Source organism: Nesoenas mayeri (assembly GCF_963082525.1).
Source record: "Nesoenas mayeri genome assembly, chromosome: 6".
Lineage (NCBI taxonomy): Eukaryota > Metazoa > Chordata > Aves > Columbiformes > Columbidae > Nesoenas > Nesoenas mayeri.
Genome location: NC_137545.1, coordinates 13,741,829 through 13,760,178, shown reverse-complemented (window position 1 = coordinate 13,760,178; position 18,350 = coordinate 13,741,829). Strand labels below are relative to the sequence as shown.

At 43.5% G+C, this 18,350-nt stretch overlaps 1 protein-coding gene across 1 annotated transcript in view; it reads left to right on the top strand.

The window, feature by feature from the left end:
- Positions 1-14,046: 14,046 nt before the first annotated feature.
- The window catches only part of MAP2 (microtubule associated protein 2), a gene marked incomplete at its 5' end in the record, with an annotated part of 69,493 nt that continues 65,189 nt past the window's right edge, over positions 14,047-18,350 (top strand). The window contains one exon of the mRNA XM_080346700.1: positions 14,047-14,308. Coding sequence (XP_080202826.1) covers positions 14,047-14,308 — 262 coding nt within the window. The remainder of the gene's footprint in view (positions 14,309-18,350) is intronic.

Sequence of the window (18,350 nt, the reverse complement as noted above, 5' to 3'; positions counted from 1 at the left end):
TCCAGTGTCCCTGAGCCTGACCAACCCAATTTCCATCATGTCATATCATATCGCAGTGAGGGGGGGTGGTGGTGGTGAAATAAGCTGCCTCTCCTTTGCTTATAGTCTCCAGAAGAGGAGAAAGTCCATGCTTTCAAATGCAGAGGCAACCAAAGTTAGAAAACATGGCCAAGAACTTGTGGAAGCAGGGGTCGAGGGCAGAAGGGACAGCTCTGATAAAGGATGCATGGGGAAAGGTGAGGATGGGTAAGCATGAGATGGACACAAGTTGTAGAGAGGGACTGGATACAAAGTCCAGGAAGAAAAACTGGAAGTTACTAGAGGAATGGGAATTAGGAAACTGCTGCTTGGGATGGAACCTGCAGGGCATGATCTGAAAGCGGACCTTGGTATGAGAAGGATAAAACTTTCCAAGTTTGCAGTGATGAAAGCATGGATGGACAGCAAACATGGACAGGCCCTGTCTAAGGGACTAGAGCCCACAGGAACAGTGCCTGGGGTGGGAAGCTGATGCAATGGAGACTGGGATAATCTATGCAGAGGGAATGAGAGAATAAAATATGTTTGTTGAACTAGGCAGTAGTTTAGTAAATATGCAGAAGAAGACCCAGTTACGATTCTGCCATCATCTTTCATTTCTTTCACAGCCAAACTCCTGAGGTGTAACCTTGCAACCTTAATGTCATTGCAGATAGCTTTGTACGTGTGATATATGTTGATGCACCTCTAGACAAAATCCAATTTGTGACAGTTACTACTTCTTCTCTTTCTGCATTTTTATAAGTCTTTAGTATGCTCCGTCAACAATAGCAGAACAAAACTTTCCATTCCTAAACAAATAAAGTTGAGTGCTATCCAGATGTGTATGTTTAAGTGGCTGCCATAGCTGAATTTTGTTGCTGCCAGATAGACAGTGATTTATTCTGTAGGTTTTGTGCCCTGAGCTTTCAGAAATACACTTCTTTTCATCTTGAAGCCCGGCAGAAGTCTAGCAGTAATAATTAGCAAGCCATAAAAATCGACCTGATTTGTGGGAACCACTGAAGGATGCAAAGAGACATTTCTGTTCGAGAAGCTAGGAACAAAAGCGTGTGGTTACTGACCCAGTCATGTCAGACCTAAATGTTGAGGGAATCCCAAGTGATAAGCGTTCTGCAGTCTGAATACTGCCTATTCATTCAGCCCTTCTAGCAGAGTGAATGAATCATCTTTTCAAGCAGAGACAGCCCCTCTGGGTCAGACTGGAGGTCAGTGGTGGGGCATGTGTTTCAGACTGCTTGTCCTAGATGAAGAAGGAAAATATACAAGATTTTGCTTATGCTATTGCAGCTTCAAGCATCCCATCTATAAAACATTTACATATAGTATCTCATGAGACTTCTTACAAGTGGTGGCTCTGGATGTATAACCAGGTCCTTCTGGAAGAGCCATCTGCCTTCCTAGCTGCTCATATGCTTCTTCTCCTCAGCGTCACCCCTACCCCAGAACACTTTTTCTCTACTGATCTTCCTGTTGATGTCCCCAACCTTATAATTAGCTCAGTGTCATCATGTGCAGTCTATAGATTTTTAGCATGAGGTGGTCAAGTTCTGCAGAACGTGATGAAAATGAGCATTCCCTTCCTTCATCTGGTGAACCAGCTCCACACAAGTGCCAAGATGAAGTCTGCAGATGCTGTTCTTGCTGCATTGGCAGAAGGGATATGGAAGGACATGTGCCTGGGATGTAATGCCACATTTCATTTAGAAACCTATTAAACTAACAAAGCTGTTCATTTGCTAGAGCCTGGCCTTGCAAAGGGTGCTTTTCATTTACAGTGTAATACAGTCTATGCCATACATTTTCATTTAGAGTTTCTTAAACATCATGATGCTCAGCAAGGAGCTATGACATTCCATCACACTTGATGGACAAGGGTCACCTTTAAAAATCAGTGGCAGGAAACAACACAATTATTTAATATCAATATTATAATAGCAAATAAAGCCTCTTCCTTTTTCCAGAAAAATCTCTCAAATGGAAAAATGATGGGAAAATTAATGGAAGAAAATATCAGCAGTTGTCTTTTGAACTTATATGAACTTCTATCATGCACCACCTCTTACACAGTATAATTCCCTACAGTGGGTAGAATCACCTCTCTTCATTTGTAGGGAGGCTGCCACAAGTGAGTTCTATTTGATGCACCATACGTATTTGTGGAGAGAGTGATTGTTTGTTTTCTCTGCTTATCTTCATGTTTCACCAATTTTTATAAACATCTCCTCTGTCCCAGGATGAAGAGTCATAGCCTGTTTAGTCATTCCTTGCACAGAAGCTTCTCCAGCTCTCTGATCATCCCTGCTGAGCTCTCTGTACCTTTTCCACGTCTACTATATTTCATTTGTGATTAATACTTAATGCTTTCAGGCATCCTAAACCAACTTCAGCATTAATGCTGCTGAAAGATTTTGCCAAAGAAAAGATACAGAGAAATTCGATATTGTTCATATGTTGAATCCTGGGTACCTCTCAAAAAAGACATCAAAAGCACCTGAACACATAGATGTGTGTGTGAATTTTCTGTGTCCATCAATGATGTACATGTCCTGTATCTCATTGTGATTTTTGTGTCCTGTTTTCCTCCTAATTGAAATCTCTGATGCAGTCCATGGAAGGACACACTTCCCTTGTGCAGAAAATCACTTTGAGGGTATCTTCTATATGCACTGCTTGTATTGGAAAGAGCATGTTGGTCTGAATCTTCATAGGCATGTAGGCACCTGCCTTTGATGGAAATCAGCAGGACTGTGTCACTGGGTGGAGACTTGGTGCATTGAGAACACGCTGATGTGAGACTGAAGCTCAGTGGAGCCTCTTGCCTATTCATGTGGAGCACCTTGTGCTGGCCACTGCTTGTGGCAGGAGTCTAGGCTGGATGGTTTGATTGGAAATGGCAAATCTGAGCTTTTCTCTCTCCTTCCGTCTGCCTCTTAGTATTAAAACAACACACGTTCAGCCCCATGGGTTGGTTTTTTTCCAGACTTTTTCCTCAGTTACTGGATTTGTTCATCCGTCACATCATATCATTCTTGACATGCACTTTCTTCATTCAATGCAACTTTCTTACCTTGCCCTGCTCCGCAGCCCTGGGCTTGCTCTTTGCCTCCCGCAAAGCTCATTCATTCTTCATTGTATCCCAGGAGAACACACTGACTTCGCATACGCATGTCAGGCCCTCAGCTCAGTTGGGAAGAAAAAGGGTGGCAGCAGAACAAGGTTAAACCCAACCTGTGGCAAGAATTGGGTAATTGCATACACCCTTGGGAGACCTGAAATGGGTCTTCGCTGTGACAGCAAGTCCTGCAATTAAGATTTCAGAAAGGCTGAATGACTCAGTGAATTGGTTCCTCCTCACACTTTGGATACCTTAGTTTTCTTAATTGAGAAAACCAAGGAATTAAAAATTAAACTTCAAAAAAATCGCTGTTGTTAAAATAAAAGCTGGGGCACATAAACTCCTCTTTCTGTTTCATTGCACATCCCAAGATCTTAACTGAAGTGCCTTTTGAGAGAGAAACTTCCTCTGAAAATGAGGGGCTGCAAAATCAGCTCCTGTGGCTTCATATTCCTTCAGTGCTGGCTCTGTCCTCCCTGCGTCCTGCCCCTGTGCTCCAGCAGGCAGGAGGAGCGGCTGCTTGCTCTTCTTTTGTAGGCAGTAGAGTTGGTTTAGTAAAGATTTGCTAGGGAAAAGCTACCACATGATAAAATTATATCCCAAATATTGGGATTTTACTGTCTAGAGTGTTTAAGAACACAAAGGATTTCTGGGTATTCTCAGTTCTAGGTATGGAGAGATTCTTTTATTTGTCTGGGTATATAGTCACGGGTCATACGAATGGGTGGCTGAATGTGGTGGACAGCAAATTTTTAAGTCATGCAAGCATGAGGGTATATTTAAGTTAGAAAAAGTCCTTTGTTTATAACATTGTTGGTTAGAAAATAGTATGAAGGGTTGAAATAACCCTACAACTTCTGTAGGACCAAGGTTTTGCAGCACAATAGTCACTGATCAGACATTCCCTAGGAAAAAAAATCTATCACTAGCTAATCCATGCCAAGTTTCCTGTAAATATAGAAGCAAAGAGACTTTGCAAATAACCTCTCTTCCCATCAGTTTTCCAACCTTCGCTCTCCTTATTTCTATTTATTTATTTACAGTTATGTTTTGTGCTGCAGTTAAAATCATTGGCTTCTGCTGGCTGTAATGGGTTCCTGGGCCCCTGCCTCTGAGGTTTAGTGAGCACGAAACCTTAGAGTCAAAGATGCTTAAGTGAGCCTGGATAGAGGGACCTCGGAACAAGCTTTCTTCTGTCTGATGCTCTTTTTCAGCATGAATAAACAATGCCCCTGTTAGACAATTAGATGCTTCTGCTTCCACTGTGTCCCTGGCATGAGTGTCTGGTGTGTCCGAGCATTATGAAGTGAAGCTAAAAGCACTCTCAGCAAAAAGAAAAATAATCTGCTGCCTTTGACATGGAGAGAAACTTCTTTCACATGAGCAAGAATTTTTGCCCAAAGTGGAGCAACACATGGCTTTAAAAGTCCTTTCAGGTTGTCACCTTCATACTTCATTTTCACATCAATATCTTTGTGTTTGTGGAATAATTGACTGTATTCCTTTACTTCAGCATGTGAATGGGACAGAATTAAGTTGTGATGGCAGCTGGACCTGAAAGTCCACCCCTGGAGTTGCTGAACTACCCCCTTTTCAGTGGTTCATGGCCCAGGAGAGGGCACAGAGAGCTGGAGTGTGATGCAAATGCCAAGTTCCAGCTTTTTACTGTAGGCTGGTTCTCCTGCACGTATTTATGAAGAATAATCTGCCAAAAATTAGCCCAGGACATACTGCTTTCCATTTGTAGTAGGTGATGTGATGATACTCCCAAAGATAGCATCTGAGTATTTTAAAAGATTGTACTGTAGCAGGGGTGGAATTAGTTTTGAAAGTAAGGTAAGACCTTTAAAAAAATAAAAAAATGCAGACACATTTGTAAAGGCAGCATTTTTTTGTTTCTAATTAAAAGCTCACTGAGTTAAGTTAAGATTGTGTGAAAATGTGTCATGCTTGATGAGATCTTAGTGAAACTGGAAGAAGTAAAGATGTGAATGTAATTCATGTATGTTGAGAAGGAATAGAAGCACCAGTGGAGTTCGAATGCTTATTCTGGCTGAGATTTTGGTTGTGAGTTTTTGCTTAGCAGTTAAGCTTGTAGCACCACTGCTAAATCATCCAGTTTGCCTCACCTGCTTACAGAGTAGCTCCACTCAAGTTGGTAAGAGCATAGACCTGTACTACCTGTAAAATATGCAAGTAATGTATTAGCATAATTAATTAATTCCTTGCTGCCTAATTTCAGCTGTCATCTATCATGTAGTCTCTTGAGAGAAAGGATGCATCATTAAATCAATGTGTCTTACCAAGGTCGGTGTAGGGAACACAAAATCATGCAAAATTTCACTCTTTCTCTGGACTACCTTCACCAGACCCCATCCTAATACAAGTATGGATTAACGTGACTTGACAGTAAAGGAAGCACATGGCTGTATAGCCTGTTTGCAGTAGCCATGGCAAATACAGGGTTTGGCTGCCACTCCTTCAAACAACAGCCTTGAAAAAATATGAGTATTAGAATATTGTAAACTCGGTAGTGTGTGCTATGTTGCCTTCTATATGTGTGTGATAAATAAGCACAAGACAACTCTGGTTTTGGGCTCTCCGACTACAGCCTTTTACAAACACTGAAAGTTATAATGGAAGTGGCAGTGGGGGGGGAAACCAAGCATTTAGTGTTCATTTTATATTAGCCGGCCAGTGTTTGTTCCTGACAAAATTTCAGCTGGCCAAACTAGTGAAATGTTGGCAGCCACAATGCTTTTAGTACGGTGTATTTGTGAGTGTTTTTAGTAGTTCTAACTTTCTTTTTTTTTTTTTTCCCTGGGCTGTGATGACTATATAAAGCTGTGTATTACTTCTTCCTGACTGATGAAGAGTTTTCCCCCTATGTAGTATTTTGAGCACCCTTGTCTTGTATAGCCAGTTCTCCAGCTCTGCTGTGTGTTAGAGATTTTCAGCTCTTGTCTTGCCAAGGTTTGAAGTGACCACTCTGGTAAAAGGGAAATGTGAAGAAAACAAAGTCTGTTTTTCTATCGGATATGTTTTCTGGATGATATCTGAATCTGCTTTTCCCATTACAATCATCTTAAACTAAGATTTCCTCTCTTCTTCCTAGCTTTTTAAAAATGTAATAAGTGTGGCACATATTTTATAATTAATTTGATAGCAAAAACCAGACTGAAAGTACAAATAAGGACTAAGTTGTTGAGACAAGTGTTTATTTCGCTAAGTCTTTATAATCTCTTTTTATTCATATTGTGGAAGAACTGAAGTGTACAATGTAGAAAGTTTTCATTTCCAGTTGGATTGTTGTAGTGTTTTGCAAAGCAAGGCAGTTAGGAGAGGGAAGCTGTGTACAGGGTGACGAGCATTTCATGGGCAAAGCCCACTTCAGTGTGTCCATCCCGTGTAGCAAACTGGTGAGCTGAATTCCCCCTGGAAAGCCCTGAGAGGGCCATGTAGTTCAGCTGCTTCTTTGGACATTTCCCTGTCTGATCACACCCCATATAGGTTTATCTGCACACAGCCCTTGGAGCTCGTGCTGTTTATTTATAGTGGGGTTTTTGTGCCTCCTACACTGAGGGTGAAAAAGCCAATGTTGCCGTAAGTTTTGGTCAATCTTTTTCTTTACCAGGATTGAAAGTCAGGGCATTGGACGGGCCATTTAGATGGTTGCTGGCTAACAGCCGTGGAGCCTCGTGTTTCAAACAAGCCTGCCAACTGCAATGCCTTCTCTGAAGTGCACAGAGAGGGCTCACGATGATCATTTGAAATGGTGCTTGGTGGAAAAATCAATGCAATGTGTCTGACTCTGAGGTGTTCCCCTGGGAGCAATACCATCCTTGTGTAGGGCTCGCTTCAATGAGTCTCCTGGAAACAAAAGACTCCACTGAGAAATTTGGGCGTCTTCTGGCTGCCAGGAAACATCCCGACTTCCCGGCAGCATTCCTTCTGTCCTTCAGCCCCTCTGGGTCCTGGGAGATCACAGGTAAGATTGAGCAGGGACTGCCTTCTCTGTTTACTGATCAGGAGAAGTCAAGGCTGTCATGGTGTCTCATCTTCAAATTGGCAGGAGGATTGTGTGCAGTTTAATCCAGGGAGACTTGTGTTTTTTCGTATTGGCACCTTTACTGACTGGACATACTTCTTTAGTGCTTTTACCATTCTTATAATGGACTGAATTTACTTATAAGTTTTTGCTTTATTTCTTGTTTCAGATATCACTTACAGTTGTCATGGTGCTGTTGTTATGGTTACCATCTCCTTCACCAGCTAAAACGCCTTTCTGCAGGAAGCAATTATGATTAGTGATAGATGGCTGTGTGTGAGGGTGTTTGATGAATGGTAAATGGTGTAAAAATGCAGCATCATGAATAGAAATGGTTTGTTGGAAAGGGTGGTGTTGGAGCTAGAAGGGGTGTGCAAGGATTCTTCTGGCTTTTTAGCTAGAAGTGAGATCTACGGTACATGTTTGGTGGGTGTTTTTGGTGTTTTGTTTCTTTTTTTCTTTGCAGGCAGAAGCTGCTAGTACCGTGATTTCACCATGGCAAGAGAGAAGTGCACCCAGTTTTAGATTTCTGGAGTTTAGCAAGTTGGTGTAGTCCCTGTGCATGGGAGCGAGGGTCTTGTGCGCTGGGCAACCATGTATCTTGCAGGGGAGCATCCACCAGCAGGTCAGCTCAGGTGCACTCTGCTTTCCAGCAGCCCAGAGAAATGCCGCCTTTCCCACCTGCCTGCCCCTGCTGCTGCCCAGCTATGGGTTTAAATCTCCATACCAAAACAGGAGAGGAAGGAGCAGAGGAGCACAGAGAACGAGCAGCAGCTCCTCTGGCGCTCTGCTCGCTCTCTGCTGTGCCAGCGCTGCAGGTCCGATCGGCTGCTTTGGAGCCTGCAGCCATCCCTCATTCTCAGCTCTGACAAGGATGCAGATTGTGGTAGATTTTCTTGGTCTTTCCACAGTGAGCCTCCTTTGTTCAGCATCTGGTCCAGGCACCATCCATTATTTTTTATCTGCTTTGTAATCCAAGGTACAATCAAAAGGATTTTCTACCAAGAATATGTGACTATTGATTAACTGTTTGCAGTGTGGAAAGGGAAAAGCCTTTAAAAATCCCCTAACAGCAATACAAGTGTGAAATGAACACTGCTGCATTTTTAACAGATGCAAGGTAGTATTTAGAAGAATGGTCTTGCTCCTGCTGTCTAGAAAGAGAGATCTAACTGCCAGTTAATAACTCAAGCAGTGAATGAGGAAGAAATAAATTCTATTTATTATAATTATGAGAGAAACCTGTTCTTCCTTTATTAGATTTGAGAGGTAGAGTGGCTCCAATTGAGCAAATGGATCATTCTGTCTAATATATACCATATTACTAAAATTACAGCACTTAGACATTTAGCAACAAGTGGTAACTTTTGTTTAGTGGCTTCTGGACCATGACCAAGCATTTTAAGTAAGAGGACAGCTAATGTGGTCCCTGTCAGGTGCCATGAGACTTTCTCCCCATCCACGCTGTTTGCTGTGGTTGTTTTTGATCAGTGTGAATTCAGCACACCGCTCACATCCGCAAAGAATTAAATTAATTTGAGAGAAGATGCATGTTAACTGAAATGCAGCAATGAAATGCAGGTGCAAAGCTTTCCATTTGTTCTTGGCATCCAAAATTATGTCTTTTGCTTTGTAAATATGTGGAGAGTCCATGAAGACAATAGCACTGATAGGATTTGGGTGCTACATACTACAGGCTGAGCTTTGTGATGGTGGCAGGAGGTTTATTAGCATTTGTCAGTCCAGGTTTCCCACCTTCTATCTTTTGTTGCTTTTATGCTGGCCTCCTGATACCTACTTGCTTTCCTTGGCTCTTCTAGGCATAGTTGTCGATGAGTTAAATTTACTGTCAAATTCCCTTAGGACCTTTTAATCCACAGTGCCTGATATTTAATATTCAGACACATAATCACAATTGCCCAGTTGGTACGTGGACATGAATTAAAGGTTTTCTTGGTTGTGTTATTTACCAGTATGAGTCAGATTGTGCCCTATTTGGGTTTTTTTTGGTTTTTTTTTTTTTAATGTTGAGGAAGAATTTTATTTTTTAATTTTTTGTGTCATTTTGGAGACAATTTCATTCTTCTCTACTTCTTGGTGCCCTCTTCAAAAATTTATGAACACCTAACCTCAAAAATTTATTTTCTCTGAAAGAAATTATTTGAATTTCTTATATTTCATAAAATTTTCTGTCTTAGGCAGTCTCATTCAGGGGTTCTGGAAGCCCTGGGTGCCTGAGGTCATGCTGGCCATGCCTCTGCACCCCAGCCTGCCTTGATACAGGGATCCCCACCTTCTCCTGAGCTGCGGAGTAGCTGAGTCAGTGCTATGGTACGTCTGAGCTGAACAGCTCTCTGGGATTCAGGATCTGGCCCTGGAGCCATACAGGGGGCACTTTCCTCTCCTCTCTATCAGGAGCTTGTCATGTCCCCTGCCAGTTTGTTTTTCTTTTTGGAGGGGTCTGGTGTGTCTCCTTTCAGGAACCTCTAGTGTTATTCTCTCCTCTGAACCGGAACTGTAGCTCTTCCTCTGTGTATGCAGGTGGCTGTTTCTCTTAGTCAATGAATTAGCTTTTCTGAAATCAAACAGCCTCATTTCACTGTGAATGGGCTCAAAGACACAGGAGCAGGTAAAAACATGGTTTGAGGCAAGAAGGCAGGGTATTTGCAAAATCCTTCAGTATTGGTCTAATTCTGTTCTCTTAAAAAGTGAAATTCACGGAAAATTCGTCTGCTCACATGCAAAGACAATGTTAATATAATGCTAAGGTGATTCCACAAGATGTACTTAAGAAATATATAGGAGGGCAGCTAGCATGACAGGATGTTTAAATCAGCATTATCTTGGGTTTTGCACATCATGCTCTCATGCTGTATTACTGTGGGTGATTTGTTGTATGTCGAGTTCAAAGCAGGGAGTTCAACCCAGCCGTAGCAGCAGGAGCCAGTGTCACGTAAAAGAGCATATGGATTAAATAACATGTACAGTGCCTGTGAAAGGAGGAGGTAACTGCAAAGTTGAAGCACACGTTCTCCACAAGGTTTGTTCTTTTCTGTCTCTGTACAGTTTCCAAATGGCTGAAAAGGATGGTGGAATTTGCTTTTTACATCATTTCTGCTATGAGTTATTAGTTTAGAAGGCAGGATGTCCAGTTCAGATCCATAATGCCATCCCTAATGCACCATGTGAGTTACAAGGACATTAATTTAAGGTCTGTGAAATGTCTCTTTGCTGCTGTTGGGAGCTTCTGGTGGAGTGTGATCTCTCCAGAAAGGGGATGTCCAGGGTCTCAGTAGCATCCTGCATGTCAGTCTGGACAAGGAAAGCCTTTTGGGGAGGGCTTTGCATGACCCACAGGAGATGTGGGTCAGTATCACTGATGTCATCTGTGGTACACAACTGCACCTGCTTGATCCCTCTAGAAGGACGGGGCGTTTCCCACCCCTGCTCCCATGCCCCGGTTTTTACAGTTGGCTTTGATCGGGCTTCAGGATGGGGAATGTAACAAAGGAGGAGTGTTTCAGCCGTCCCCTGCCATGTAGCTGGAGCAGCCTGTGCTGAGGCTCTGTGGCATATTGGTATGGTGTCACCAGGATGGCTTCGGAGCAAGGTGCTGTGCTGGGGCACTGGTGCCAGCAAGCTCTGCCACCCCTGCTGCAGCTTCCTGCTCAGCCGGGGCTGCTGTGGTCCCGCACCTGCCCAGTCACCCCCTCACTGCCACTATCTGCAGCCGATAGAAAAACAGTGAGAACATCCTAGGAAGACTGCTGGTGTGTATTCTCTGATACTGGGGTTCTGCTGTAATGGGCAGGGAAAAAAGGCTCATAAATATTTAAATTAACTTTTAACTAACTAACATAACATTTTAGAGGACTGGCTGTGCCTCTTTTCTGATATTTTTTGAAATATTTTCTTGCAATTTATGCAAAGAATAAGAAAATCGTAGTGGAAAGAGGAACTTTTTGCTTCCCTGAAGTACTGTGTTTCTCTAGATTGTCCAAACTATTCCAGGTTTCTTCCTTTTATATACCTAATTCTGTTTAAATTCTGCCATAATATTTGTCCACTCTTGGTATTTCTGTGTCAACATTTTAGTTACCTGATTTATTTAATTCCACGGTATGCTAATGTCATGACAGAAAAACAACTAACCTGATGGTAAAAAGCACACCTGTGTGTTCTGGTTTTGAACCTGAGCTGCAGATGAATCACACTGTACAGCAGATAGGCATTGCTAAATTGCTGAGTACAAAGATGCATTGTGTGACTCACTTGCTGTGTTTCTACTACCATTATAAACTCTGAGAGCACTTGATGAATAACAGAAAGTAAAGAATGAATTCATCCATGTTTCACTCTGTAACCATCTATTATAAATACTGAGCCAAATTCTGCCTCCAGATACACACAGCTCTCATTGAAGCCTGCCCACTGTATTTATTTTTAAAGATAAAAGCACTTCTGTTACTTTCACAGAGGACTTCTGTGACACAGTCCATTGTAAGGATGTGAATATCCTTCCTCAAGAGCTTCAAGTGAAGCAGGGAGTGTCTGCCTGGAATGGGGAAGGGCACTTCGGGGATCCAGAACAGCCTCCAAACTGCAGCAGAGGCATAATAGCCATTACGTTCATCCCAGGGATCTTCAGAACCGCGTTCCCCACGCTGAGTCTTGTGTAACTCTCTCACTCCCTGCTGAGGCACTGGGCTCCTCTCCTGGGTGACCCAGGGACTGAGCTTCTGAAGCTGATGGGCAGGTTCCTACTGCTCGTGGGGCGCGCTATCAGGTTCAAAGAGCACTGGATTGGTGGGGAAAGCCTTGAGTAATGGTTTGGGGTTTTATTTTTTCTTGTTTTCCTGAGCTTCCTCAGGGGATATAGATGGGAATGCCTCCTTTTTTTGCCAGAACAGGCTCTGTTCTCAGACCCCAAATGTTGATGGCTTTGGATGTGTGCTACTCCCTCCTGTAGAGAGGGAGAAGTTTGTCCCGTGGCCTCATGTTGTGGAAAGACAGGGATCAGAAAACGTTCTCTAGTGTGATGCTGTTAACAGGCAATAAAGGCAGAGGGTTATCTCTTTGGTATGTTGGAGATGGTCTGATGGTCTTTGCCCAGTTTGGGCTCTCTCCTGTATAATTACCCCATCAGCTCTTCTGGTGTGATTTGAGATGGTTACATTGAGGCTTTTGCTGGATATGCAGATGCCTCACTGATGAGTGTCCCATCAGGGTAACGGAGGAGGGGAAGGCAAAGAGCCGTGGAGGGTGTTTACTATTTCTGTGATGGATTGAGGCATGTCTTATTGACACCGAGCTTTGTGAATACCACTCAGCCCACCGTTTTCATTACAGCTCAGAGGAAATGCTGGGCTTCAAGTTTCACCTCCTCCTACAGTCTTTATGCAATTAGTTTTTGGGGTGGAACTACAGTTTGAGTCACATATTTATGGTGAATGAAATCTAATTTTCATGATTCACCATGTTTTTTTAATTTTAAAGTAGCTCTAAAAACCTTTATTATTAAACGATAATATCAGATCAGAATGGGGTTATTGATTGTGAATGATTATCTGCCAAATAACAATAGCTTTTTCTCATGTTCACAGGTTTTCTGCAAACTGACCTGACTCTGTGGAAACTGTTTGGGGGTTTTTTTTCTGGTTTGTTTGTTTCGGTCATGTTAAATGTCTGAAGAATATATGCACCATCCACTTTTGTGCCTTCTTTTCTAGAGTGCTCAGTCCCTGTGATACCTGACTGCCTGACTCTGTTCAACTGTTTTGTTTTCAGGGTGTGTGTGGGGTGGTTCAGTGTGGCACGTTCTTTTGGAAAAGGCCTGCTGATTTTCACTTTGAAGTAGCTAGCTGAAGTCAAACCTTGCTCTCCCCCCCAGCCCCGAGGTTATTTTAGCATCAAAACACAGATTGCAATGTGTTGTCTTCCTAGGTTTCCATACTGAGGAGCTACTGCTGTGAGGAATAGCCAAAGCCTATGGCTTGTGCAGTGGCTTCTTTTCCTGGCTTGGACAAATGAGAGCTAATTAACAGGAGTGAAATACGTGTGAAGTAGCAAGTAATTATTAGTTTTGTTTATGAATAAATACTAATAGTCATAAGAGAATGCAAATACTTGTGTGGGAAACAACTGTTCCCCACAGGCTGTTTTGGACTAAAAGGGAATAAGTGTGAATGTTCACAAAACAGCAAGTAAGAAGGGATATAAACAGGGTCAAATAGCACATATGTTTAGGAACTTGGTGAGTGTTCTCAAATGTGGTTTCTGTCATGGGTAGCAGCAGATTGCACATGTTGCAGAGGACAGATCAACCTGCAGTTCTGTGTGCAAAGAGCACCCGCTACTTACAACTGCAGTGCAAATTGCAATAGCAGCTTCACTTCTTTTAGCAGTTGCAGTGTTCTCTGTGTCACCCCGGAAGGTGTCATTGCAGTATGGTGACCGATTCACTTCTCATGAAGTGGGTCAACATTTAACTGTAATTAATGAGTTAAAATCAGGTTAACGGAAGAGCAGCCCTCAAGAAACTGCTGCTAATAATTGCAAGGCACGTGGGAGTCAGGGAGGACCTGACCCGTAATTCTTACCTCTTGTGGTTTGGTTAGGTTTTAAAGCAGTTTGTTCACACCTGGGAAGGACAAGCAGAGACACTTCTGCGTTTAAACCCTCTCTCCTCTGCCAGATGTGAGTTTCCTTCCCTGGCAGCACTGCTGGTAAGATGCCTGTGCTGCAGCTGCTCACTGCCTGCCAGCCAGGGGCACAATCCCCGCCTCAGAGCTGATCTCTCCTGCTAATGTCGTTACAGGCCAAGCGGTGAAGGCCAGCAAACATGGCAGAGGATAGGAAGGAGGAAGCCAAGGCACCGCACTGGACTTCAGGTCAGCTAACAGAGGCTTCTTCGCACCCACATTCCCCTGAAATTAAGGAACAGGGCGGCGCAGGTGCTGGACTGGTCAGAAGTGCCAATGGATTTCCCTACCGAGAGGATGAGGAACCGGGGCTGGGTGGCCATGAGCAGCCGGGGACGTACGCTTGCACCAAAGAGAACGGGATCAACGGAGAGCTGTCGGCAGGGGACAGGGAGACCGCAGGTAACACGCCTCGATGCCCCACTGTGAAACGGGGCTCTGCAGACTGTGGAATGATGTTTCTCCAAGGGGAAAAGTTAGCTGGTGCCAAGTGTGCCCCGGGGCACAGGAGAGCCAACATGAGGGACTGTGTGCCTTGGAAGGGCACTAGCTCTTCACAGCAAGGGCTCGTGTCGTCATTGAGGTCTGCACAGCTTGCGTCCTTACCCAGGATCCTGGGCAGCGCTCTGAGAAAGCTTCAGGAAAGGCATGATGCTGGTGCCTTAGTGAGTCCTGGTAGATGGGACAGGGTCACGTCTCTGGGGACGAGAGAACAGGCTGGTGTAGAGTAACCACTCAGCCCCTCTGGGCTGGGAGGGAGTAGGAAACGCTCAGCTGTTGTGCGCAGATAACTCATGTTGCTCTTGCATGTGTTTGTGTGTGCGTGAAGAATGGGTTCTCCTGTTATTGCCCACATGTAACACTACCTTCTTGAAATCACCAGCTATCTGCAGAATAATGTGTTGCTCAATCTGACATGGAGTACCACAATTCAGCGTCAGCATTAGTTCACCCTTGCCCAGGCATATTTCACTGCATACTCATTGGGGCTTTGTCTGTTTGTAAACTATGTTAGGATTTTAGGATTCAGCTTGTTATTTGGAAAAAAAAAAAAAGTGTGACTGTGTCAAAATGAAATATGCAAAGCAAGTTTCCTGTTTTAGAAGTAAATGCTAATTCTCTCTGTGCAGAGTTCCCACTTTAAATCCCAAATGCACAGTGCAAGAAGAATTTCTCTTGTACAGACCCAACTGCCCTTGATGCATCCATCCATGCATGCTAAGAAGATCTTTCTAGCAATATGTTTGTTGGCTGCTGACAGCATTTGAAGATGCTATCCATAATTTCTCAGTAGCTGGAGAATTTTAAGGCTCTTGTACCCTATAGTCATTTCATAAGCAATTGTGCTGAAAAGAAAAGTAAATGGGTTTAGATTTTGGGAGTTTTTTCCTGTGGACAGCCAAAACTTGAAAGCCAAAGGTAGAAGAAATCCTGTGTAAGCATTCAGATGATTGTCTGGGGATATGATAAAAAGGTCTCATCTCTTTGCTGTAACCCAACTTTGTGCTATGCTTAGCCAGCAAATAAGCAGGAGCAGATGTGCAGGAATCATAGAGGTAAGATGCTGCAGTTCTCAGGGGCTGGCATGGGCTGAGGGAAGACTGAGCACATGTCTCTTCTTTGCCATAAACTTGTCATACAATCATGAACAAGTCCCACTCAAAAATGTGGAGAAGTGGGACTAACTTTACAGGATAAAGAGGAATTTCCTCTCCTTGGAAAGGGAGGAGATAAATTGTTTTCTCAGGCTTTCTCAAACTCAGATCCTGAGTGGTCATCAGTGTCTGGGAGAGTCCTGAACATCTAATTGAGGATTTTACAGCTAATAGGTGAGAGGAAGCAGGATCCCACTGCTGCCCATCAGTGCATGTTGTAGTAGTGAATTTTCATGTTGCTTTTTGAGGCAAGGGGTTAAACAGCAGAACAAATAAAATGAGGCAGTATGGTCTAGAGGAGGCAGCAGGACTGAAGACAGACACTTGCCAAGGGAACAGAACTGCTTTTGATCACAGTGAAAGTTGCTTCGATCACCACTTTGTGGCCTCGTTTCTTCCCCCTTTGCTTTTTTTCTCTCACTGTCTACTAGATTGCAAGATCTCTGGTGTAGGGATTTGTTCATACATACAGTTTTTGTTTGGGAGTCCTAATATAGCTTATCTAGTGACATCTTTCTTTGTCATTGAACACCAGAAAAGTCCCAAAGCTTTTTACCTTCATGCATGAATTCCTAGCTCTCTGGAAACTTATGCACTGCACACTCACACACTGATTAATCCTGCATTTATTAATGCAATGTAAACCGTCTTAGGATACTTAAGATATACTTTTAATAATTTTTCTCTTTTTGGAGGAGAAACCTGTTGGCAACTTACTCTGATGACAGAAAGGAACAGAGGCGTGTATTGCCATTTTACACTAGTATTTACTAGCTGGATATGCTTAATACATTGTGAAGCAGGAAGTTTAGAGGTGGATTTTTGGTATTTGATTCAGAGTCTGATCTTGAAATCAGGATTGTCATTTGCCACCAAATTCTGTCATCTTTCCTCTGTTTGTCTGCTTGTAAATCTTAACTGCAGTGGGGTGTTGTATCAGGCAGGGTTTGAAAATGCCACTCTGATATACGTAATTACCAATAATGTGAACCATTTAATCATTTGTAGTAGCTTACTGACTCCAAACAGCTGAGGAGAAATGCACAGGAAGCCAAGGTCAACTGAGATAATTAAGCCAAACTGTGAATTTGAGTGGATTTACAAGGTTTTTATTTTCCCTGGTGCAAGTCCAGCACCATAACAAAGGAAAAGCTCTGACTTCTCAGACCTTGTGTTGCAGTCCCTAAATCCCCAGCGATTGCACCAACCAGCTCATCCACAGTGGAGCACTAGTATAAACAGGGCATTTCCCAGGCAGCTGCCCATTGCCCCATCTCTGCTGATGACAGCTCAGTTATGTTTTGAGGCATTTCACCTAAGGAAGCTCTCTGGCAACTGACTAACCCTGGAGCTGAGATTTAGTCACAAAATGGGCCTCCCCTAGGGAGAGGCATTCTGCAGCAGTGCGATAGTCCCTTCAGGGCACAGTAGAGCAGCAGGGCACCCATCTGCAGGGCTCATGCTGTAAAATCTGAGGGCTGTGTGTTAAGGGGAAGGTTAGAGTCAGGCCACCGGGACAAAGGCACCTTCTGCTAATGCTGACTGATGCAGAGGTGAGGGGTGGCAATGAGGGAGGAAATAACAGTTCTTGCCAAAATGTATCCCGTCCATCACTGCAAGTGACCTTTTTAGGTTTGCACTGTTAAAATTTGCCTTCCAGTATATATATGTCTCTCCCTCTCTTGGCGTATGTCTACGAGTTATCGAGCCTGACCTCAATTTTGGAATCCTCTGAATCTGGCTGTTGTGTTGCCTTTGATTGATCTGTCTCGGTATTGCACTGGTAATGGCTGCATTATGGAGACACATCAATGCCCTCCTTTCAAACGGACCGATGGGAACGTGGGAGAGTGCACAGCGCAGTGGGCAGGGCAGCCTCAGGGCCTGATCCGGCATCCACTGAAATCATGGGCAAATATGTGCGAGAGAATAGGCTGGGTGTTTTGGCATAGCCCATAGGAGGCTGCTACAGATGTGATATAATTAAGGGTGGTAAAGCAACTATTCTTTTTTATAGGTATTTGTCTGTATATACACATATTTATATATGTACTTTGGCTGCCTTTGGCAGACCAGCTCAGTATTGCTCCATCCACAGCTCCACACCTCTGCCAGCTGTGGGTCCCACTCTGCCCCCAAAGAGCTCCTGAAGACACCATCCCTTTGGGGTGGTCTGCAGCATCCCACAGCTTGACGTCCGTTGAGTTTCAACGTGTTGTCCTTGATCCATGCCTGTCCATGCCCTTTCTCACCTCAACACACACACATTTTGGACGTACTGAGAGGGGGGTGTGAGATCTGTAGCTCTCATCAAGTCAAACATTTTCATGTCACGTGAGATGTGTGCTGCAAAGGAGGTGTGACAGAGTCATCTTCAGAAACTCACTCTGAAGTGGGCTGACGTGGAAAGCTTTGGATTGGACTCCATGGTAGAGCACAGGATGTGTTTTACTTATAAAGAAATATGAGAGTGGCAGCTTTTGCTTGCTGAAAAGTCACGGTCATCTGACTGGGAGGAAGCACTGAGTAGCAGTACAGATGCACTGCAGCATTCTCTGGGAAGCAACAGTTCAACACAATCCATCATATTTGATTTGCGAACAACATCGAGCTGCAAAGGTTTGGTTTTTGACACTTAAAATGCATTTATTTTTCTTTTCAGAACTGTGAATACTAACCTGTCAAATCTATATAATGAGGGGTAAAAGTAGTTAGATGCATTGTGAAGCATCTTTTACGATATGTGTTTATGTGCAGTGACTCAGCTTGACTGAGTGCTTTCTTCATTA